The 23,894-nt window shown below is 42.5% G+C and overlaps 2 protein-coding genes across 4 annotated transcripts; one reads left to right on the top strand and one right to left on the bottom strand.

The window, feature by feature from the left end:
• Window positions 1-4,586: 4,586 nt before the first annotated feature.
• On the bottom strand, window positions 4,587-8,636 carry fam83d (family with sequence similarity 83 member D). Its single transcript, XM_034870725.1, is given in 5 exon segments — window positions 4,587-5,143; window positions 5,145-5,937; window positions 6,114-6,238; window positions 6,393-6,560; window positions 8,116-8,636. Coding segments are annotated over 5 exon segments (1,665 nt in total). The 5' UTR covers window positions 8,602-8,636; the 3' UTR covers window positions 4,587-5,050.
• Window positions 8,637-10,693: 2,057 nt separating this feature from the next.
• si:ch211-232b12.5 (zinc fingers and homeoboxes protein 3) lies at window positions 10,694-23,766 on the top strand. 3 transcript variants are annotated; one of them, XM_034870719.1, is made up of 4 exons: window positions 10,728-11,022; window positions 11,930-12,056; window positions 18,840-21,747; window positions 22,283-23,766. In XM_034870719.1, exons 3-4 carry the CDS (start codon window positions 19,034-19,036, stop codon window positions 22,314-22,316), a joined length of 2,748 nt encoding a protein of 915 aa, XP_034726610.1. In that variant the 5' UTR covers window positions 10,728-11,022; window positions 11,930-12,056; window positions 18,840-19,033; the 3' UTR covers window positions 22,317-23,766. The 3 variants fall into 3 exon arrangements, with proteins under 3 accessions (XP_034726611.1, XP_034726610.1, XP_034726609.1); XM_034870720.1 differs by lacking the exon at window positions 11,930-12,056 and having other exon boundaries at window positions 10,694-10,835; XM_034870718.1 differs by lacking the exon at window positions 11,930-12,056.
• The last annotated feature ends 128 nt before the right edge of the window (window positions 23,767-23,894 follow it).

The following is a 23,894-nucleotide window of genomic DNA, read 5'->3' on the forward strand; positions in this document are numbered from 1 at the left end:
TTCATCAGGAACAAACTAAATAATTGTTTCCCATTTTGTATGCACAGAATGCTGAGCTAACATGCAGGGACATGTGTGTGTGTGTGTGTATGTGTGTGTGTGGGGGGGGGGGGCAGCTTGCTACAAGTGTTGAACTTTTGTTGGACCCAGGTGGCATTGTGACCAGAGTCTGACTCATCGCTGCAGCACCAGACGCTCGAGACTTGTGGTTTAAATGTTCAACTGTGTGAAGTATCCCACTCACTGATAACTGCATTTAATACTGGTGTCAGCTGTTATGAATGGGCATCATAGTAAACACAATTAATCTAAATCTTAATAAAGCTCAGCTTGCACTCTTTGGACAAGCAAGTGGCAAGACACTACAGCTGTTTCTCATGGGCTCGTACCATAAATCTCTGGTGATTGGCTGAATTAAGGGTGGGTGCTAAGGAGCAGCTGTACCCATCTAAAAATAGCGGCAGGGCTGCCGCCGGACAGCATATTAAAGCTCAACATGCAGTACAGCACAAAGAGCCTATCAACAATACCTTCCACCTGCATTAGCCTAACTGCAGCCTGGCATCAGCATTATAAGGCAGGAAGTGACTGACTGTTGTGCAAGCATGTCACTGTGTCTGACTCACAACCAAAACAACGGCCTGATCCTGACCACATAATTCAGACACACTTTATTTTTCCAATGAGCTGAACATTCATTATCAGTGTGTCGTGGCCTGAGGCAGAATGCTCCCTCCTCGTTGTAGTGACAACCACAAGCCGCCCTGATGGAAAACAAAGCCAAGATGGCACAGCAAACACAAAATCATTATGACAGGCAGAGTTCAACAAAGTAGGAACCAGCACACTAAGCACATTTTATCAGTTTTCTTTTAGTCAGACCTTTTCTCTAAATTAGAAAACAGACTGAAATTCCTACATCCAGGCCTGATGGTTCAAGCTGATAATAAAAAGTGTGTGTGTGTGTGTGTGTGTGTGTGTGTGTGTGTGTGTGTGTGTGTACGTGCGTGCCTGCGTGTGTGTGTACATGCGTGGCCACAGGCTGGCAATGTTTAGAGATGCCAAATTGTGCATCTGGGAGTCACTATAGCTCACAATCGGACTAATGAAGGCCAAGTAATCAAGCTTCAAACTCATCAACCATGTTTGCAGTAATTAAAAGGTTTATGTTCAGCATCAGGAGAGCCATTTGACTCTGTCAGTCAGTGTCAGAAGCCAAACCTGACGTTTGTTATTTCCCGGAGCAAGAGCCAAAATCTGAATATTTGACACAAAATCCACTGCTCTGTCTTGTTTGTTCAGTTTAATATAATGCCATAACAAATACCATGTGCCACAGTCAGAAGTCAAGTCCGTGCATTCATACCCAAGCAAAAAGGGGGCCTACATAAATGTACACGGTGATAGATATGAGTACAATAATTAATTGTATACTGTCTGTCTGCGTCATCCTGATCTATTCTGCCCTGTGGGACTCTGAGGGGCTGTTAGTGTAAAATACTGCCATCATAGCCCCTGGCCTTCCAATCTACATTTACTACACTACAAATCAGCTATATTTTCAAAGAAATAAATACATAATACACTCACAAGCGTGCATGTGTATTGGATACTGTACATCACAGTTTTTGCAAAGAATTCACTGTTACACACAAATGGTCTGGTTCTACACACCTGTAATAAAAAGGTTATTTCACATCTGCATGGGTGTAATTTGTCCTTATGCACACAAGCATTGGCATGCTGACTAACTGGATTGGGCCTTAACACAATATTTGGTAGGATATAATGTTACACCTTCTGCCGGACATGCTGACATCAACAAGGATTTTACCCAGCATGCAGCAGAAAAGGTTCTACCACTACAATTCTCCAAGGATTACATGTAACCTGAAGAGGACATCAGACAGTGGCTGTTTGTCTCTAATAATATATAAAGTAAATAAGTCCACCCAAAACCTAAAAATGAACATTTTACATGGTTAGCCATTAGAAAGAATCTATAAAAAATATGTCTAAACTATTGTATTAAATCAGGATAATTTAGCTAAGTCTTTATGCTGAAAGAGACTGATATCATGCTGTTTTATTTTAGGAAATAAACCATTGGCATTTCCAGAGTTCCAATGTGCTACTCCATAAGGAGAGTGAAGAAAAATAAAACGGTGAGCATATTTTAGCTAAGGACAGGGCTCTCTCTGGTGGCAGAGACCTGCTAGTGTTACAGCTAATGCTAAACACAAGCATAACCCCAGTAAATGAGAAAAAATAGGCACTTTTTATTGAGGAAAAACAATTAAAAGGTAAATCATGTAGTTTTTTAATTGTCACATGTGAAGTGGAATATGCAAGCTTCTCTGTTTACCAGTGAGGCGAGCCTAATAGGTACTGACTGTTGTATTGTGGACCCCCCACTGCTTCCTTGATTACAGACAGTAGTTGCTTTGTAGCAGCCAATTAAAAAAAGATACCATTCTCTCGCATTTTAACAACATTGTATTTACTTGTAGATCTAATCCCGTCAAATGCGCCATTTCACAAGATGAACGCAGACGCTTTTGATGTGTTTGCCTGGTAGGAGATGCACACACCACAGGAGGACGGCCTGCTGTTCTCACCTTATTGCCATGTAATAGTTTAAAGTGTAGACGCTGTTAGGTCTGGAGGGTAATAATGTGGCATCTTGGTAATGAAAAACATTTATAATGCTGATATTTGTAAAAGTTGTAGTTAAATGCAATATTAGTAATTGGTTATAATCAAGCTACAGTATGACCTTTTAGTACATTTTTCTGTTAAACAAACCTTAGGAAATTTTAACATATCAAAACTAATATGGATGAAACTGCAATAAACCAATTATGAATTAATTGATATTGATAGGCCATCCTCATAGCCATTAATAGCAAGAAGCAGGTAAATTATTTCATGAATAGATCAGTTGTGTAAGAAGCATGTTTCTTCAGTAAAAGTTATTGTTATGGCGGCAGTATCAATATCATTTGATTATTAGCACTGATGCATTAAATGTTGTAGCTGGTTAAGGTGGAGCTAAGTTTTTATATGCAGTTGGGGAAGTTATATGAAACAATACAACTTATATTTTTATTTATGTTTGAAGTAAAATGATTAGTCAATCATTGAAAAATGTTTGGGTTCTGGACTGTTTGGACAAATGAAGACATTTGGACTGAGGGAAATCTTTATGGATGTTTTTTATTATTACAATATACTGTCGACCAAACAATTAATTGATGAATTAAGAAAGTGGTTGTTGATTGACAATAGACAAAATCCTTATTTGTAGCCATTATTTATAAGATCATCTCATATTTGGTGTATACAATTTTAATAAAGTAACTGTCAGATACTACTATTGCTGTAGTGGAGGAAAAAGTACAAAACCGATTGGTATCAAATTATATCATAGAGTACTTAAGTAAAGTACAAACACCTCATAAATTGTAATTATAAGCCATTTTGAAAATGATTACCATACAACATATTTTAACGTAATATGACTTAGGCTTATATTTAGTGTCATTGAGTCTCAACTTGAAATGCTTCATCGTCAACTAGTTCATCTATAGTATTTTGAAAATCTGGGCTTCATAATGCAACCCCTTTAATGTCATTATATGCTATTTTTGTTCAAATTAGTGTATAACTCTGCATGTCTACTGTGAAATAGGTTAAATATCAGGTTTGCTGCCATAGGTTTGTTTTCTCCATTGAAAACTACTATAAGAAAGAAATGTACTCATAGTTTGCATTATTTAAACCCAATCCTATTATTACCTACTGATTCACGCTTTCCATCAGATTCTGAAACCACATGCAACTGGTCTCCTTCCTCTTTAAATCAAGCTATCTGGACATCTTAATACAAGATAGTTTACACACCTCATCTTCTTACTATAGTTAAACATTAGTCACATATAGCCCAGAGTGAGTTACACATTTATACCTCAAGGCATTCTGAGCACATGTATCACTGAAGCCTAACAAGCTTTGATCATTCACATAAGGACCTTTGTGCTTAGATGTGAGATATGAAGACATAAACACTGTTTGTGCCAGGCTAAGCCGCACATCATGTCGAACTATGATTCAAAATAGTAATCATCAATAATAATCATTGCTAATATGGAGCTTTACGCAAATGCTAACCCCCCAGCCCCTGCTTTACTGCTGCATAAAAAATTGAATTATCTTTGTCAAAGAATATTGACAAGAATCTGTGTGTAGAGAAGCATTCATAGTAATCTATGTTTGTAATTTTGTGACGGAGAGTCTTCTCCAAATCCGCCCTGGACAGCAACTGTGATTGGCTACATAATCAGCAGAGGTGCCAGTATCACAGATGCTGTCTCTCAACTAATTGCATGAAGGCACTGCAGTGCATAAGGCGCAGGTGCTCATTCTCTTTGGGAAGTCACTTTGTTTCCTCGTGTTTCCCATAACTTTCGAACACATTTTCCAAGATATTCTTCACAAGGATTGGATTACAGTTTCAACTATGATGGCGCTGATAGCAACACACAAAGGGTGGATATTTAGGAAGTGTTAGAAAAGACAAAAATCAATTAGCACTCATCTAGCTTGGTTTATTAGCAAAGCACAGTGAAAGCCAGCTGCTCCCTAGAAAAGTGGTTCAAATGCAGCTACAGCAGCCAAATGTGTTTAAATAACCAAAACAGCAGTTGCACAATGCATTTTCACTCATACTACAGCATATATTTTTCAGTTTTAACCGCCTCAGCAAATTACTTTCGTTAAACTGACATGGTCGAAAAAATATTGCACCGTGTCTTTGGCTAAAAATAGAATTTCTGTCAAACACAATTCTGTGTTACCATACATGAAAAAGGGCTTTGACATGGACAGGACAATTAATGAAAAGGACAAAAGTGGTAACTGCAGACAAGACAAATAGAAGAAAGCTAGAATTCTACTGCAAAAGCCAAAACTATTTATTTGAAACAGAGGAGCCTCAAGAAACCTTGCAATAGTTCTTCCTCGCTTCATTTCCCAAATCCCTGAAGACAAACTAGTGTACACATCTGGCCCCTGGCCATGTGCCCATGCCCACACTTTCAACAAGCAGTCTGGGGTTTGGTTCCTGCTTACAGTCTTTGTGTACCCCTCTGCCTACTGTGAGCGCCAGGCCGCTGAGTCATGTTGGTGACGTCCACTAGCTCTCGCCTCTGGGACAGGGTGGTCACCATGTGCTCCAGCTTAGAGCGGATGGTGGAGTAGTGGTTCTGGCGCTCTTTGGTCAGCTTGTGGAAGCAATCCTTTAAGGTGCCGTCTGGAGCTGCCTGGGTGGGCGAGCTCTTCCTAGGAGACGGAAAGGAGGGAGAGGTGGCCTGGTTTGGCCCTGTGCTCGTTGGTGTGATAAGGTTGGGGTGCTGTGTGAGCTGGAATTCAATCTGGGTGTAACTGTCCATTACTGACTGGCTGGTCTGAGTGGAGGCGTGGCAAGACACAGGGCTGGGGGTCGCTGGCTCTTTCTCTGCTAGCTGATCTGCGGGGAAGCCCTGAGTGGTGCTCCCAGCCAGGATCTCCTCCTCCATGTGCTGCTGCTCAGTCCACTCCTCACCTATGGTGGAGGAGTCGGACACTGAGTTGGTTTTACAACGATCTGGAGTCGATGGTTCACACGACGGCTGACTAGCTAAGTTTAAGGGGTTGCGGCTGGGTGTGCTGGTCAGACACACTGGCCTCTCTCGGGCCAGTTGAGGGGAGGAGGTGATGGAGTGTTTGATGAGGAGATGCTCGTAGATGCTGCTGTTTCGGGCACTTGGAGGTCCTCGTGTGTTTATAGGTAGAGACTGGGCATAAAGGATGCGGAACTCCTCATCAAATTTCTCTGTTATCTGTCCAGAAAGCTCAATTAGGTTGCTGCTGTTTAGTTTGCCATCAGTCCAGTTGTATCTGCACAAAAATGGGATTTTAACAAAATGCATGAATGAAATTAAGCAGGTACAATTATCCAAACCCAGCAAACAGATTGTATTACTTTTGTCTGGTAAATCTGGGGGTTTTAGGCAACTCAATGCTACATATAGCCACTTACTTTGATTCTAGTTCAAATGATTAGAAGCCTTTACCTGTAAGAACCTGTAGCTACTTTGTTTCCATCAATCAGCATAAACCTCTCATGAACTTCTCCGGTAATCCTTGCACCTGATCTCATGTAATAAGTTGTACCAGTTATAGTTCGCACTCTCATTTGCTGAAAGGGTTTTAAAAAAAAGAGAGAGAAAGACAGGAGTGAGAGATAAGTGAATTCGCATTAAATATTAAAGGACATATTTTAATTTGATGCCATGTGATGTTTTTATTTTGTACACAGAGCCATACCCCAGCTTTACAGACCGAGCACATACCTGAAGGTCCTCCAGGAAAACACCGCCATTTCTGCACATCTTGAGGAAAGCAGGAGCACATGATTGGTCCAGCAGGATATAGACAGGGACTTTGCGGTGGGAACATGCCTCCTGAAGATCCTTAAGGATATCCAGGTCAGTCAGGGAGTCTGTAACTATGGCAATCACCTGCAGTGGAAAATCACAGAGGTAATAAAATAGAATTCCTTTTTGCAGCAGTGTTCTTGCAGATGTAGCACATGACTGTTTTTATTATTGTCAAATGCAATGCCTTTTTCAAACAAAGCTGTGAATCTTTCAGGCACACTCCCAGTAATGTGCGTGCTGATGAGCTTTCTATTGACTGTGGTCTGTTACCATGGCAATCGGCAATAACGCTTTGTCAGCAAACAAGTTACTTTGAAACAGGAGAGAAGTAGCTGCAGTGTATGGTTTGCCTCCAATTTCCTGAGCTTCAGTTTGCACTGAGATTTCTCTTTTTTGCAAGGAATTTCACATGGTGTGGTGAAGATTGTGGGTCAAGGATTAGACACAAATGTTTAACTAGCTCAGATTTAGTGCTTTAAACTGGTGTTATCCACATGCAGCTTTAACAGGAGTCCCCCACCTTACTTAGATGATAGCCTGTGGGTGCTTTAGTGTAAATGTGTAAATACAGTTACATTTCACTGAAATACAGGACTGGGCTGTTTCTGTGAGCCAACCAGTACCAGCCGACCAGACTGTAGATGCACGTTGGGTTGTTACAGTCAGTGGCCTCGTTGTACAATAAAAGACATTGTGCAGTGAGTGGTTTATCATTACAAAATGGACCATCTAACCATTACACTTGATTAAGACTATTTTCTAAGGTTTCAAAACTGATTGCCAGTGCACTGTATATATATATATATATATATATATATATATATATATATATATATATATATATATATATACATATATACACACACACACCACTAGCTTTTAACTGAAACTAGAGAGGAAATCTATCATGTAAAGCTCTCGAATATAGAGGGGGTGCAAACTTTGAAAAAGGGGTGCAAAGCAAGTTGAGGCACATCTGGCACGCAGGTCCTCCACAAGCCTGAGGTGTCTCACACTCGCTTCATGTTGGATTTTTTTTTTTTTTTTTTTTTTTTTTAAACAGAGGCTAGACTGACAGCTCCTATCAGTAGCATCACCATGAATATTCATGTCCTGTTTTTGTTTGTTTGATCTTTTTGGTCACTGCTTTTTTTCTGATCAAGATTTCAAAAACCTTTCAAATTACAAACTGATCAAAGAAATTCCATGGGGAAAATCTAGCATGTATTTTAGGGATTATACAAAGAAGATTTAGAACTTGATTGTTCCCTCCAAAAATATTTTAAGTGTCCACACACACACACACACACACACACACACACACACACACACACACACTTGTGGCAGGGAGATATTTGAGAAAATGTCAATTTGAATTTGACAAATAAAAATGTTAGGATACGACATAAAACCATGTTATCATTGTGGCATTTAGGCTTAGAATATATGTCAAACAATGTTGGGATAGAAAATACAACAAAAAAACAGCACATTCCTTGCAGAACTATCACTATTCAACCAGTGCCTGTAGGATATTTAGGAAATAATAGAATCAATTGCCAAGTAAAAGCTGTAAAAGGTGATTATTAGAAGATAAGTATGCAGCTATATTTTTTAATACTTTCTTGGTGCATACCTCTCTGGCACTTTTAATCATACGCCTCGTAGCTTCCTTGCAGCTATATATGCACTCGCCGTAGCTGGGCTGGAAGTGCGCCACGGCCCGTGTGACTCCCCGGTAGGAGCCGGCAGTGAAGGCGGGCCAGCCAATCTCCAGCAGCGGTGGCTCCACGTCTGACACCTCGGGGAAATAGGTGACGGAGGAGCAGTCCAGGGAGCTGCTGAGCGACTGCTCCAGTGCCTGGTCCTCCCCGTGGAGGGACACACCGCGCGGGGGCACGGCGGCGTTCCTGATCCGCTGCATCTCATCGTCCGATAGAAAGTTGGAGATCCTCTCTTTCCTAAGGAAGTCCAGAAAGTTGTCGAGCCCTGCCGACAGCAGCTCCTCCAGTGCTAGTCGGTGTCTCTCGTTGTACACCTCGTGCAAGTTCAGGTCCTCGACCCCGGTGTGTTTCCGAGCCAACCTCAGAGGTGAGTCGTCCAGGCACTGTGACAGAGCCATTGTTGTGGATGCTGTTCCCCTTTCTCAAAAAAGACTCTACCGTACCGCAGGTGACAGGTAACGTTTTGACCTACAGGAAGTCAGATTTGTATTTTGTTTTTTCCCTCCGTTCTTGTCCGTCATCGATCCGTATTGGCTGTCGAGCGGTTGTCAGACCAGAAAGGCGTCCCCGGGCTCGCTGAGGCCGACTGTCAGTCTAATGTAAAGCCGGTCTCATTGGCTCATTTGGATGCAAACAAGCCTCCTGTACATCCCTCTGCTCTGCCCCCTGATCATGTTACACCACAGAGAGCAGGGAAGAGCACAGAGCCCTCACTCTGACGGTTTTCCCAGGACCGTGTACATTGTGATTTCTTGGGACCAGTATACTCAATCACAGTTAAAAAATAAGAATAAAAATACTTTCTGGCAAGGGTTTCTCTTACACTTCATAAGAAGATAGAAACACAGAAAGTAATATACATGTTTTTATACAAGGCTTATCAGACTGTCACAAGAACATTCAGTTAAATATTTTTAATTTCCATTCAAATGGCTAATACATTCATTTAATATTTATTAAACCAGTGGCAAGGTGCACAAACCTTTGGTAACCATGGCAACATTATCTATTTCTGGTGGATGATGGGGGTTAAGTTACACTGATTGCAAACTACAAAAAAATGGTCTATGATTTGAACACATTCTCGCCTCCATCTAAACCTGAATAGTGCTGACGATTTGTCAGGTGGATTTGGTGGCACCTGTGGTGACCTTTTACTGTAGGCTACATGACCTCGAAGCTTTAGCCGAAATTTGCAGCATCTAGTCTCCCAGAAAGGGTCTCACAGAAAATTCAACTGTAAAAAAAAGCACCAGCATATATGCGCACCAAATGTATTGCTGTCACAAGAAAAGTTACATTTTGAGGCACATGTCTTTCAGTGCTATACAATACCACTTCATGCATTACTACAAGTCTCCCTCCTACAGACTGGAACCAGAGGCTGGGTTTTTGCTGTACAATTGAGTGATTCATCTTCCTGATAGATAATCTTTGTTTATCCTGACTGTACACAGCCACAGCTACAGGCAACGTCTGAACACAGTCAGAACAAACTGGGAGGAAAAAGCAAATCCATGTTTCCTAAATAATGGAGGCCTCTTGTAACCATATACTGGATGTCAGACACAGACATTGAGGGTGTTGGATTTATGTTTCATATGCTGGGGGTCTTTGGCTGTAGTCTACTTGTCTCTCTCACTCACACACACACACACACACACACACACACACACACACAAAGTGTACACATATCTAAATCTGTCATATTATATTTCTAAGTAGACATATAATGTGTTCATAATACTCAGTGTTTTTAGAGTGGCTTTACTGTTTTATTAGCCTACCACTATATATAGTCTACTTCTCGTGTTGATATGACTTATTGATTTGTTTTCTTAGTATCCTTCCAAAATATGTTAACACAGTTCTTTTAAACTTGTGTCTGCGTTGGGCCTCTGCGCTTTTACGCGTAAAAGGCCAACAAGGTCATGAGGATCACACGCGCATATCCCCTATTCTGCACAAGAAGACAAATCTAACATTGGTAATTTGATTAAAGAAAATGCGTTTGATTATTTTTAACAATTAAAATGTATATAAACAACTAGGGTACATTTACTGTACCTCTGCGTAAATTTGTTTTACGCGTGTGCGTAAAAGTCTATTTTTAAGCCGGTGGGCTAATGGCTTTAAATGGCAATTCCCACAACGGTTAATATTCTTAGCAGCCCATCAAGATTTTTGTTCTTCTAAAAACGGAAGGCATCTTTTGAAAAAAAAAAAACGTGACCCAATTAAGAGGATGATGAAGCTCCCAAAAACGATAGACCACTGAACAAATCCCAAATTTATACAATCCATCTGTTCACCCGGCTCCATGGCGCCATTGTAGCTATGCATAACCCAATCTGTTAGAGCATTGCCTTACCCCCTATAACAACATGTGCACTGGGCACAGTATACATACCCCCTCCTCCCGTTCTACACACTCACACGCACACATATCCCCATCACATCCCCGCCCCTCTCCAAAATTTTAGATGAAAGGGCTTTTGGATTTTGGATGACGCTCCGAATCACGTGTTCATAGGAAATACACTCGCTATAATTTTTTTGGAGCTGCCTCGTCCTGCACCGCCGACCGTAGTTGTTTTGCCGTCTCTATAGAGTGGAGCTGAGGGTTGGAAAGGTAATGTAATGTAATGTACCTTGCCGTGGTCACTGACGGGTTCACGCCAGTTCACCGGGTTCACTTGAGGAGAGCTCCCACCCCCTGGTCGCCTCCTCTTCTTCTCAAAACGCTACGATCGGAGCTAATCCAATATTATTCATTTATATATTAATGTCGGATTCCATTTTCCTCACCGACTGTTGAGGTAAGGACACATCTACTCTTCCAAAACACAAATAACTCTCATAATTGGCGAGGTGCGATCTCCAAAGTTGTTTACTGAAATTAAGCCTCGCTATTGAATATTGAATTTTCATCTGGTGCTGTAGTCAAGGCAGTTTATATGAAGTCGCCAATGTATAAAATGGCGACAGTAGGTGGAGGAGGGGGGTGGAGGATTTTTGGGAATATTCATAAGGTTATATAGAGTGCCAGATTGCCTTTGGCAAGTAGGCTTTGAGACAGTGTGTTGCCCCACACTCTTGTGAATGGAGTGAAACGGGTTAACTCGTCAGTTTGTTACAGTTACAGAAACGGATCCTCCGTCTGGCTGAATTTGCGCTTCTTCTCGCGCTATACAATGTGGCGTATCTGCTTATTTTATTGCACAACGCGCTGTATTTCCCCACTGTGCCATGAGTGTGAGTGTGCTTATAGTTGTGAAAGACTTCTGAACACAGTGCTATAGCAGTCTTATTGACTGATATAAGAAGCCTCCGAGTCCATAGATGATCAAACTGCATGCCGAGTATCGGTTTTCATCTATTGATCGCACACGCTCTACACATTTCTTCCTCTTTCCTGAGCAAAAAGGTAGGCCTGTATCTCTATGCACAGGACTCTTTCTTTCGTTTCCTCCTCTTCCTTTTGCCAACATGTGCTGCTGCCCTACACACACACACCCACACACACGCACACACACTCACAAACACACACATACTGAAACATATACAGTACAGTAAGGAGAGCTGCTCATTCCAGGAGCACGCAGATATTTTGCAAAATGTAGATTATCGTTGAGGCTTTTATTAAAAATTTCAGTTCGTACGATCACATTTTCTATCTGTATATTTACCCAGCTCTGGTTGCCATGTGTCTCCATCTGCTTTTAGGGGAGGGACCTCTGTGCTGACTAATGTATCCTCTGTTGATGATGTGTGAGTCCAGTGTCCATAACACAAGTGACACATATTTTTCAAGCAGCCAGCTCAGGCGTGGATCGTTGGCAATTTTTTAAAGGTATTTTAATTCATTAATAACGTAAGTTTGTAATATAGCCTATAATGTAGGTCATGGAAATGACTGCGCAACACGTCTGCCACAGAAGTTTTCCTGGGAGAGTCGGTGTTTAGACTATGGAGAGTGACTTCAAGTGTGTTTAGTGGACATTTTTGCACTCCGATTCAGTTAATTTTCAGGCATGTGTTATGTGTGTGAAGACCGGCTAAACAAAGGTAAATGAGCTCTTGCTGTGCGGATCCGGCAGATCGGGTTCAGCTTGGCCCAGTGAGTTCAGTGTGTGTGTGGAGGATTTCACTCCAGCAGGACGCTTACACTGGGGGAATGTCAATTCCCTTTGTGGATCCCTGGGAACGGTCTTCCATCTCCCTTCTCGGAACTACTCTAATGAGGCCAGGCATATTGCCTTTCATCCCTCACTCCCTGCAATTAGGCACAGCTCACAGTTTTCGTTTTGGCCACAGCAGAGTGTGTATACACAGACACAATGTAGCCCACTCCCCTCAGCAAAACACCGTCTCTGCGTATGCCACCTCTCATATTTCGAAAATACTGTACTTTTCAGGATTTGGTGTTCTGATTCCTAACAACACTTTAGATGTTATGTTTTGGGGCACCTCCCGCAGTTCAAAATGAATTCCCTGCCAGAGAATACCAAGGGAGGTCATATGGTCATAATTTGGAGATTTAGTTGACATGGATTGTATAACATTCCTTAAGTTCAGAGAAGAAAATCAATCTAATCTAATGCCAACCAGATCTATTTTACAGCCGTTTTTTTTATATAAACAAGCACTCATAATAGCGGCATACCTCATGATCCTATCAAATTGGGAGAAAATTCTCCAAACCACAATGCAGAGTCCTATTTTTCCCACCAGAAAGGACTGCGCTGTATACAGGTTCACTTTTATTTGGTTCTTTCATTCTTTTTCATTTTGCTTTTGTCATTGGACCAATGTCGTATGGAAGCCCAGACCACTCAAAAGCCTCACTAAAACGGCATGTTTGCACAGTTCCAACCAAAAGAAACGCCCCAGCAATGAGAGGGGGGAAAGCCTTGGGGCTAGTGGAGAAAGAGCCCCTGCCACTTTCTCTGTCCTGTGCAAGAAAGGTTTGGTCAGCAGGAGCTGGCACTTCCCAGGCTTTGGCAGTTATAGAAGGCTGTGATGTCAGCCATTTTAGGATGGACAGTACAATGTGCGGTACGTCGCATCTTTCTTCTTTTTCTTCTTAAGTTGCTAAATGAATGCCGGTAGTCTTGGCTACAGAACTGAAGAAGTTATTCATCAAAAGGGATGCATGACTCAGATTTTTTTTCTCTGGGCACCATGTTCTTTTTGACTCCCATTCATCTGGGCCACAGATTGAAAGGTTCGGAAAACAATGTAAGATTTAAACAGTGAGCGTTCACCCTAACACAAAAGATGCTCTGAGAGGCAGAGTGCAGTAGGTATGTACTGTAGCGCCTCAGTCTCCAGGCCTCTGCACTGAGCAATGCCATAACACTGACGAGAGGTCATTTGCAATGTGTATGGCTGCAATATTTCTTCGTCATAAACATAAGAACAGTGGAGCTTGGATTTTTGAATCACTACGAACCGATTTTAAGAAGAAAAAAAAAGCCAAGTTGTTGTTGAGTACCTCACTCAAAGTTTGAAAGAGGCTTGACCCGTGAATGGACTTTTCAAAGATGGCTGGCAGAGCATGTGGATTAAGTTTGTCCTGCACCGGATGCTGTCCAGGGAATTGTGTGTGTGTATGTGTGTGTGTGTGTGTGTGTGTGTGTCTTAAGGTTGGTGGGTGTGGGCGAGTGCCTCCACTGTGTGTGTGGTGTGGTGGGCAAGGGGAAGAGAGGGGTTGCCATGGCAATGTTAACACATGAGTGGCACCACGACCGGTCTCCCAGTGGATGAGGCGGCAGTCATGAAGGTAAGGGGGAGTGTGTGTGTGTGTGTGTGTGTGTGTGTGTGTGTGTGTCTGCGTGCGTGCATGCACACGTGGAGGAGAAAGAGGAAGACGAGATGGCTGACAACACCTGCATCACAGACATTCAGACACTTACACAAACACACCCATGTGGAAATATTTAGAGCGTGCAGTGGAGACGGAGAATGCACAGTGAAGCCACAACATTTCTTCAGCTGGACGGCCAGGCGGTGAAGACGGCGTGAACTTGTGAGCTGTATTAGCAATGTGCTAAGGACCCTGATGAGTCTGAATTGTTTTTCAGCACACGTAACACTAGAGCCTGACACTTATTTATGCTGGCAAACATACAGTGCCATTCACGCAAAGATGTCCCCAAACGGAAACCTGTCCACCCTTACTGTCAATACAAAGCCCACATTAGTTCACCGTGGCAGCATAATGGGCACAGGAGACACCCAGGAAAAGAACAATTACAATTCAACAGTCAGCCATCTAGAGGCTTCCAGCGCTGGATCACGTTTCCCTTATAAATGAGGCGCCATTGTTCCCAATCTCTTCTCTGTGCAAGACCGTAATTGCTCTCTGGCTTATATTTGGGTGTACAGCTGATCCACTTGCATGACGTTAATCTATTTAATGGACATTGTTCCTAAAATGTTCCTGTTAAAGAGATTTGTTGATCATTCAAATGTGTTTGTCAGGAGTTCCCCCTCTCTGCCCAAACCCTCAGCGGACGGAGGGTCATTTTTTTGGCAGGTTTTTTAAGCGGACTCGCAAGACAACACTCGATCACTGTCAAAGAAAATTACACGCAAAACAAATATTTTTAGAAGTGAGAGAATTTAAGCCTGTTTTTTTCCCCTCTTCTTCACGCGTCAAGAAACTCCTTGCCAGTTTTTTATTTCAAAAAGAAAGATTTTAAGAACAGTGCAGGTGCTAAATGTCGTGGAGGTGAGGAAGAGAGTGTGTGAGGAGATGTGTGCCTACGAGATGTCAGCGGGGAGGAATATTGAAACAGCAGAGCCTGTCATCATCATCAGTCATTCTCTCACTTCACTCCCAAATGTCTGAGTTTTGTCTTCCTTTGTCCTTCCTCCTCCAGCCTTCACATTCTCATTCATGTGACAGGTGGCACAACAAAAACGCCAATCTCGATTTGTTAATGTCAACTGTAGGTGACCCAGCAATCTGTGACTGAATCAGTGCACTGTTTTGAATTAAATTTAAATGTTTGGCAACCACTTTGCAGCCTTGCCTCCCTTTCCGCTGGTAGCAGCCCGCTGTAGATTGGGCATGTTTTCTCTGTTGAAATATTGTAATTACTGCAGCAGTTTGTGAGGTGATGAAAAGGAATACATGCTGCTTTTTTTCAATTGATTTACCGAAATGGGAGTAGCACACTCAGCCATTTGCCATTTGAAAATATGAAGAATATAATTAAATATTAATGAGATGTAAATATAATATTATGGAAATGACAGTAAAACAGCACATAAGGGAGGCCCCCTGTACATCTTAAAGCTGCTATTAAATGAGGCGGAACGTAAATCCCATCAATATTTAAACCTAGACTAATCCCATTTGTTTTGAAACGCTTGTTTTTTTGAAAAGTCAAATGGTTCAGATGTGGTTTTAGTTTGGCAAACAAGGCCCCTCTGCTTACGCTAAGCGTGGGTGTCTAGAAAGCACATCTGAGAGCTCTGCCACTTTCCCTTACTTCAGATACGAATCCCGTGGTCCGCTGAGATGAAAAGAGTTTCCTCCCCCTGTGCCACAGATCCAGTGCCAGTGCAAGGACATATGACACACTGGGGACAGTGATCGTCTGAGAGTTGTCTACCTCGTCCCTGAAACACAAGGCCTGGCTTTTCAGAGGGAACCATTCAATGGCTCCCTGTCTGGGAAGCCGTTGTCTTGTGTCTGATTGCACGTCTCACCCGCCAGATAAAGCAGCCCATTCTTTTGATAGGTGACCTGATTCTTTATGTAACCTTTCCCAACTTTTGGCTTGTCTTGGGTTTTCTCAAGCAGGAAGTGGTGCGTTTTTGCCGGGAGGGGAGCGTCTGTACTAGGCCAGCATCTGTATAATCACAGAACGGCGTCCCCTCTTCGGGGCTGCTACTCCAGCCACAGCCAACCGCCAGGACCAAGTTACCTTCTCCATCACTTTAATTTCTGAAACCTCCTGACATGCGGCGTGCTGTCTATGGGACAACAAAATGAGTCACTCCAGCACAGCTAAACTGAGCCATCACTGATTTGTTCTATAGCATAGTGACACTCACCCAGTTGTTTCAGATATGCATGACTACATCCCTCTGCTGCGTGAAAGCCGACGTCTAAATCCCTCATTCAGTGGAACAAACCCAATGAACGCTATGTCCTCAACAGGGGTTAATTGAGTGTGCCGTCAGAGGATATCATGACCTCTCTGGCGGCAAAACATAAAGCACATGCCCGCGTCTGGATGCAGTGAACTGGGATTACTGCATAAGATGCTGGTGACCTACTTTTTCTCTTTGTTTGTTTTGTTTAGTTGTTGTTTTTAGTCAGAAATCAGCAGCCTTCAGTAGAAATTAAAAAGAGGTAGATACAAGGAGGACGTCACAGTCTGTCTGGGATCAGTGTGTACTGTTGGGCAGTCATTTGAGGGTTTTAATTCTGGAACAGGTTCATCTTTTATTTACCATCCAGCCGGCAGTGGTGATCATGCACGTGGATGCAGCAAAGTCTGTGAAAGTGCTCTTCACTGTGTGCAAATGCAGCATGACAAAAGAAAATGTGCTGAAAGTATGAGAAATTGTTTTGTTAACAACAAAATGCCGTTTGAGATGTTGAGGTATGCTGGATTTCAACAGGAACCAAGTTTTGGGTGACGGTTGAATTTGTGCAGCTGATGTTTTTCCCAAAAATGATAAGCTTGCAGGAGAAGGCAAAGCTTGAGTGATATAGATAGATGATGATAGGATGAGTCTAGTTTTTAGCATTATGTCGCACATTAATACTTCTCCAGTCTCGGAAAGGAAGATGAGACTGATATACAGAGGCTGTGTGTGTGTGTGTGTGTGTCTGTCTGTGTTAAAGGTTCATGCAGAGGGCAGAGGGTGCAGAGCTACGTCTCCACTTTGATGTTTTTTCTCATCATTTGTTTTCATGTTTTGTTCTTTCCTGTGTTAAAATGACTATAAAAACCAGCTGTATCGCTACTGAAACACTGGCTGGAGTGCATTTTTGTCCTACAGACTTTGTTTAATAATTGTTCCTTTGTGAGAGAACAGGGGCATGTTTTTCACTTCATAATGAAGAGAAAAAACAGCAGCAATTTTGAAGACTATAGATACAATTTGTATCTATCCTTGTGACTAGAGTGTTATAAAAGGGAAAATCATTTTGATAATGGATGTGTGCATTCAGTGATTGTATGTATGCATGCATGTGATGCCATGCTGCTTGTTGAACACGTGTAGAATAAAATGGTTTGAGCTTGCAGCTTGTAAAAGGCTTTAGATGTGTTTGCAGTAACCTTCTCAGACCTTATGAGAATGTTCCAGGTCCTTCACTGAACTGTTGTTGGCTGACTGCTGGGCACACACACACACACACACACACACCTGATTTTTCCTCTTGACACTACATTATGTTGTAAAAGGTACACTGTAACGTCCAATGTAAAACATATGGCTCCCTTCCAAGTGTGGCAGTGAAATGCTCACTCACTTCAGCAGTCATTTAACCTTCATATGTCGAACCAAAGACAAGACAGCATGGCCCACAGCATGCGACAAATTTTGAACATATAACATTTAAAAAAAGATACAATTCATTCCCCCTGTAAAGTTTAACAAATATTTTTTGAAGACAAAACACATGCACCTGCGTGCATCTATTTTGCATATTTGTGGTTGCTGCAGACAATGTGGAGCAGCTGGTAGGGTTAGATACACCCAGCACTATCATTTTGGAGTGGTAAAGTGTATCCCACTCAATAGGTGCTGAATCCCTAAGGTAGTGATGTGTGGATGACATTTATTTACTGCTGTTAAGTCTTTCCTGGAGCGAGGCAGGTAGCATCTGGCAACTAAGAACACTAATTCAAACATAGCATGTCACATTTATAAGTATTCTATTTATTAGTGTTATTAATATTAACTTTAGCTTTAATCTTGGTGCCAACCAGTTTTTGTTATTACATGAGTTGTGTTATTTTTGCTAAAATATAATTCTGTGGGCAAATGCTATCACTTAATAGAAGAGCCACACCTATGGCTGTGGAGTCTGTAAATTCAAGTAAAGAACCAAAACATGGACAGGCTGCATTGAAGGAGTGTGTTAATGTGGTGCCCTGAAGATTTCTTTTTTGTAGATTTCCTTCATTTATTTAAGGTTATATATTTATTTTTCAGTAATTAGCTAAATGTGATTTTACTTCTTTAATAATAATGTTCATGAACTCTGATGATGCCATTTAAAAATATCTGTCTAGTGAAAAAGCTCCACTTTGCCTCTTTCTGTAATGAATGTAACCTTCATTTTTGATTATAAGCAAAATGAAGAATAAAAAGCCTTAGATTCCTTTACTTTAGTGCTGTATTTGCTGATAAATACCACCTACTCTTATCACACTGTATTTCCACCTACACGTATTACCCTGTGTGGAGCTTTCATGTATGAATTTTCTTGCTTTTGTGAATTTTCTCAAAGCATACACTATAAATCGGCTATCTATATACATACATAACAGTTTTTTAACGTCTTTTTGACAACGTTGAGGTATCATATTGCCATTTCTTTTTCTGTACTTATTAAATTAAAGTTGTCTCTCTCTCTCTTTCTTGTACTTTTTCCACACAGATTCCCTGGGAGCTGTAAAACTTGTCCATGTGACCAGAGTCCTGAAGTGGCAGAGGGCATGAAGAAACACTGTGATATCATAGTGGCTGGTCCATGACACTAAACTCCATTCAACCCTCTCCACTCTCCACCCGCCCTCCGTTCTCATCATACCGGACAAGCAGTCACTCACACCATTTACACAAAGCTGCAGAATGGCCAGCAAGAGGAAATCCACTGTACCCTGCATGATACCATCCAAATCCAAACATGTGCGTGAAGAAATCATACTGGGCTCGCTACCAGAACTCCTACCAACAATCCCAGAAGACAGCATACTCAGCATCTCTGGAGAAGAGTCCGGACATTTCTCTCACAGCTCCTCCAAATCCGAAAGTGGCAGCGAGATGCAGAAGGGAGGTACATACAGCTGCCCAAAGTGCCGTTTCGAGTCCAGAGATCTAAACTACTATTTAGATCACATGCATAACTGCCACTTAGACTTCAGGGCCCAGCCCACTTTCTACTGCCTGAACTGTGGGGTATCAGTTGTCCGCTTTGAGGCTCTCGCTCTGCATAACGCTACCGCCCACCCTAAAATAATGGAGGGCTTGGTCACTGCCTCCCTAACTGTCAACATAAGGGATGGCGTGACAACAGTGGAGCAAAGCCTCTTCACAGACGGGGGAGAAGACAACAGAGAATCTGGGATCTCCCTCACCAAAACACAGATTGCAAAGATGATGAAAGCCAAGGGGGAGCACAAAAAGATTGTGGTTTCTCACACCGTGGAGGTACGGAAGATAGACACTGGAAAGGATGTAGACCCCAGTATGCTGACAAATGTGCCTGAACTCCGAAACGGGGCTCTCAGTCTTTCTGGCGCCCCAGCTATGCCGAGGACCACTGTCGCTCATGTGACTAAAACGACAGTGTCCAACCAAGTCTTTCACCAGCACACTCCCTCCCTTTATTCTCCCCCCTCCTCTGCTTCCAATAAAGACCTTCCAAAGGTGATGATCCCTCTCAGCAGCATCCCTACTTACAATGCCGCCATGGACACCAGCAGCTTTCTCAAGACGTCCTTTGGCAAGTTCCCCTACCCGACCAAAGCCGAACTCTGCTACCTAACAGTGGTCTCAGAGTTCCCCGAAGAGCAGATCAAACTGTGGTTTACTGCCCAAAGGCTCAAGCAGGGCATAAGCTGGTCTCCTGAAGAGATTGAAGAGGCCAGGAGAAAGATGTTCAACACAGTTTTCCAGGGTGGCACACCTCAAAAGCAACCCACTACACAACGGCACGTTAATCACATTGTAACCCATCATACTGTCACTGCCCATCAAGGCTCAAAAGGACCAAACTTTCAGATGGCCAAAGTTCCCTACAACAATATGAAAACCAGGCCTGTCGGAGTCATGGCCACACAGGCAAGCATGTCAACCAACCCCCATGTCACTAGGGTCTCGTATTCTACTCCAATTCTCCCTCCAAAGTTCCCATCTGTAGTCAGAACAACCCAGGTACTGACCAAGAATACTCAACCCACTGTGGAGCTGGACAAGAGCAATGGTCTTGGCCTGGACATGGCTGGAAGCAGCGGTTGCCCCAGTAGCACCAGCAGCAGTCGAAGCAGCAGTAGCAGCAGTAGTTGCAGTAGTAGCAGCAGTATCAGCAGCTATTCCAGCAGCAGTAATGGTGCTGAGACTATCACCCGAAAAACGGTGCATAACAGCAGCCCAACCAACAGCATTAACAGCATCACCACTTGCTCTACAAACATTAGCAATAATGATGAGCGCTGTGTTGCTGACACCAACGGGAAAACAAATGTCCAAAGCAACAGTTCACCAATCGGATTGGAAGATTCAAACAGTACCAAGAGTCAAGTAATCATCGATAACACCAGCAAATCAAACATCACCTGCAACAATCATAACAGCAACATCGTCAGTCCACAAGAGCAGGCCCACATCGCAAAGCCTGACGATGAACACAAAAACTACATCCACAAGACCAATAACAGCAGTATTAGGAATGAATACCCCAGTACTACCTGTAATGACAGTGTCCCTAACCTTAACCATGCCAGCAAATCCCCAACTGAAAGCACCAGCACTACTGTCATTACAAAAAGCAGCTCATCTATTTTAGATGAGGGTAAATGCAACAAGGACTTTCCCATAAAAGGCATGTCAATCTTACAGCAACTCATCAAGGATGAGGACCCGTTTGCTAGAGACAGAAGCTGCCCCGAGCGGAAAATTGACCCCATCAAGATCAACTTCAAGAGGCTGAAGATGAATGAACCAGATACTACAACTGAGATTGTACACCAAGATCAGAAGTTGGATACAGCTGAGATGTCTGCTTCTCAGCCGTCTTTCTCCCCCCCATGGGCCAACAAGACACCCCAGCAGCTTCACGTCCTGCGACAGATTTTCTCCAACACCCGCTGGCCCAGCAGTCAGCAGTACGAGGACTTGAGCGTCCAGACAGGCCTTCCCAAGTCAGAGGTGGTGCGCTGGTTCAGCGACAGCCGGTACAGCCACAAGAATGGGCAGCTAAAGTGGCTGGAGACCTATCAACAACCGCCCGCAGTAACAGTGGAAGTAAGGAGCCACGGGGATGCTGAAGCTGAGTCTCCAAAGGACTCTCCAGTGGCCAAAAAGAAACTTGTTGAGAAAGACATTAACAAGCACCTTGAAGGAGATGCAGGACTAAACTCAGGGCAGCGGGTTGTGTGGCAGGATTCATACTCTCCGCTGCTTGGTCTGATGGCATCCGAGGGGAGCGTCGAGCGTGCCCGAGCTGAAGAGTCAGCGCAGCCGAGAGACCTGCAGGATCCCTGGTCAGAGAGAGCAGAAGACCACCAGCAGCCAGTGGCCAGTCAGTCACTCATTGAAAAACAGACGGATGCCAATCAGGCCAGGTATGTCAGTCATAATGCTCGAATTACAAAGATGATAAGAGCTCATAAAGTAAGATACACTTCTTATTCACAGTGCCTTGTGATAATTTACAAGCTTAGTGCTATTTATCTGTCAAGAAAGCAAAAACAATGTTAGCCAGGTGGAGTGATGAAAGCATGACAGCTTGTTGTTTGTAGTCATGGTTGCATGATGTACAGTAAAAAGGAGGCAGGAGAAGTCTGTACAGGTACTCATACTGAGTAGCTTATTCAGGCAATCAAAGGTCTGTGCTTAAGAAGCTATTTTTAGATAAGTAGGAGTCTGGCCCGTTGAATTATAGATTTAGAGCGCCTGCTAATATATGTGAATAAATCATGACAATTGTCTTCGGTGAGATAGATTTCCAAGAGGCACGTTAACCCGTAAACAGGCATATTTTTACAATGCTTCTTCCCAGTACCTCACATCGCAATAGAAATGATACAACAGGAACTTTTTAATCAGGTCCTCACTATTTGTGCATGTTCGGTGTGTGTGTGTGTGTATTGCTGATAGGGATCGCCTGAGGATGGAGCTGCTGGAGGTGTAATGAAGCAGGCCCAATCTCGCCAGAGGAGCATGATGTATAAAGGCTGGCTCGCTCCCCTGGCCGTGGTCTAAAAAGAGTGTTCATAATGACAGCAGATGTGATTGTAGCTGGACCGTTGGACTCTGACTGTAACTGTGAATACCCCCCCACCCCTCCTCCTCCTCTTCCATCTGCCATCACTTCCTGCCATCGTCAAAAGAAAGAAAGAAAGAACTTCTCACCTTTGAGTCCTGTGATGTTTAAGCATTTTGTGCTTCTTTGTGGTTGTGTGGGGAGGGTGCACAATGAGGTCAGTACGAGGGATCAAAGAAAGAGAAAAGACGCACACTGACTGGAAAACTGACTTGAATGAGCAAAGATAGGATAGGGCTGAGAGATGTTGTTTTGGGGTCAGAGGGAGAAATATATATATATGATTGAAACTGCACTAAAGAGGGTTTGTACTGACTGGACAAACAAAAGACGTGTCAAGGAAATCTTATTGTTGGCTTTGTGATATTTTTTACTTTTTTAGCAACCAGTATTTCAGCACTGCCTTGAAATTTACTTTTTCCGTTATTTGTTTTTTCAATTCTATTTACTCTTCTATAGTCACTGTAAGTCCAGATGCAATCAAACATGGTTTATTTAGATCTGTATAAATGTTGGTAATCATTTTGCAGTTCAGCTACCGCAAGAGACTATATACAATGCACTAATGAAGACAGCAATGCTAAAAATCCCACTGCCCCACAGTACAGGTATTGACAACTCTGTCAAGATCAATACACTACACTGCCCTGCAAGCTGAACAGAGAGAAGCCTGTCACGCTAATGTTGCCTTACTCAGCTCTGTCCATGTTTATATGACCCGTCTGTCCATCACCTTGCTTTCCAGCTACCGTGCTGTCCTGAAAAAAAAAAAGAAAAGAAAAAAAAATACCTGCCAGTGCATCAATGGTCATTGTTTGTCTATATCTGTGAAAAAAAATCTTGTGCTGCTTTCTGTACACTTGGAGATGTTTAACTTTAAGCTGCCATTATATCTAATATTGTTACTGGCAAAATGTTGTTTAAAGCTAAATTATCAATTTGATCCCTAGACACTGACAGAGTGAAATATTGTGCTAGCTAGAGAGCCAAATGAGGAGATCTTTGCTCTCCTCTGAATTTTCTTGTGTTTATATAAACATACAGTCACTACATGAATCCTATAAAGCTGCATCTTTGTCAAGCTGCTAATAGCTAAGAACGGTGCTATACCATCCAAAGTGAAATTGGAGGTTGATCTCCTACCAGCAGTGTGTGCACTTGTGTCGAATGTTACAAATTTATTTTGGTTTGAGATAGTGGAATCTGGACTTACGGTGTTATGATCACTTTTATGAAATAGTCTGATCATAAAGCACTGTTGTATCATCCTTTCTACACTTCTGAATCTTTACAGAATAAACTGAATACTCACCAAGCAGTAACGTGGTATTATTTGCTCAGCACCTTGCACCAGGAGTGAATATGAATTATGCCATGGATAATGTCAAATTATTCAGTGTGATGAATGTGAAAGTTGCATGTTATGCACTTGGATTGGAGAAATGC

This window comes from Etheostoma cragini, chromosome 4, assembly GCF_013103735.1.
Source record: "Etheostoma cragini isolate CJK2018 chromosome 4, CSU_Ecrag_1.0, whole genome shotgun sequence".
Classification (NCBI taxonomy): domain Eukaryota; kingdom Metazoa; phylum Chordata; class Actinopteri; order Perciformes; family Percidae; genus Etheostoma; species Etheostoma cragini.

Coding starts and splice junctions, on each gene's coding strand:
- si:ch211-232b12.5 (XM_034870720.1), top strand. CDS start 19,034: ATGGCCAGCAAGAGGAAATCCACTGTACCCTGCATGATACCATCCAAA. Junction 21,748..22,282: donor ACGGATGCCAATCAGGCCAG/GTATGTCAGTCA, acceptor TATTGCTGATAG/GGATCGCCTGAGGATGGAGC.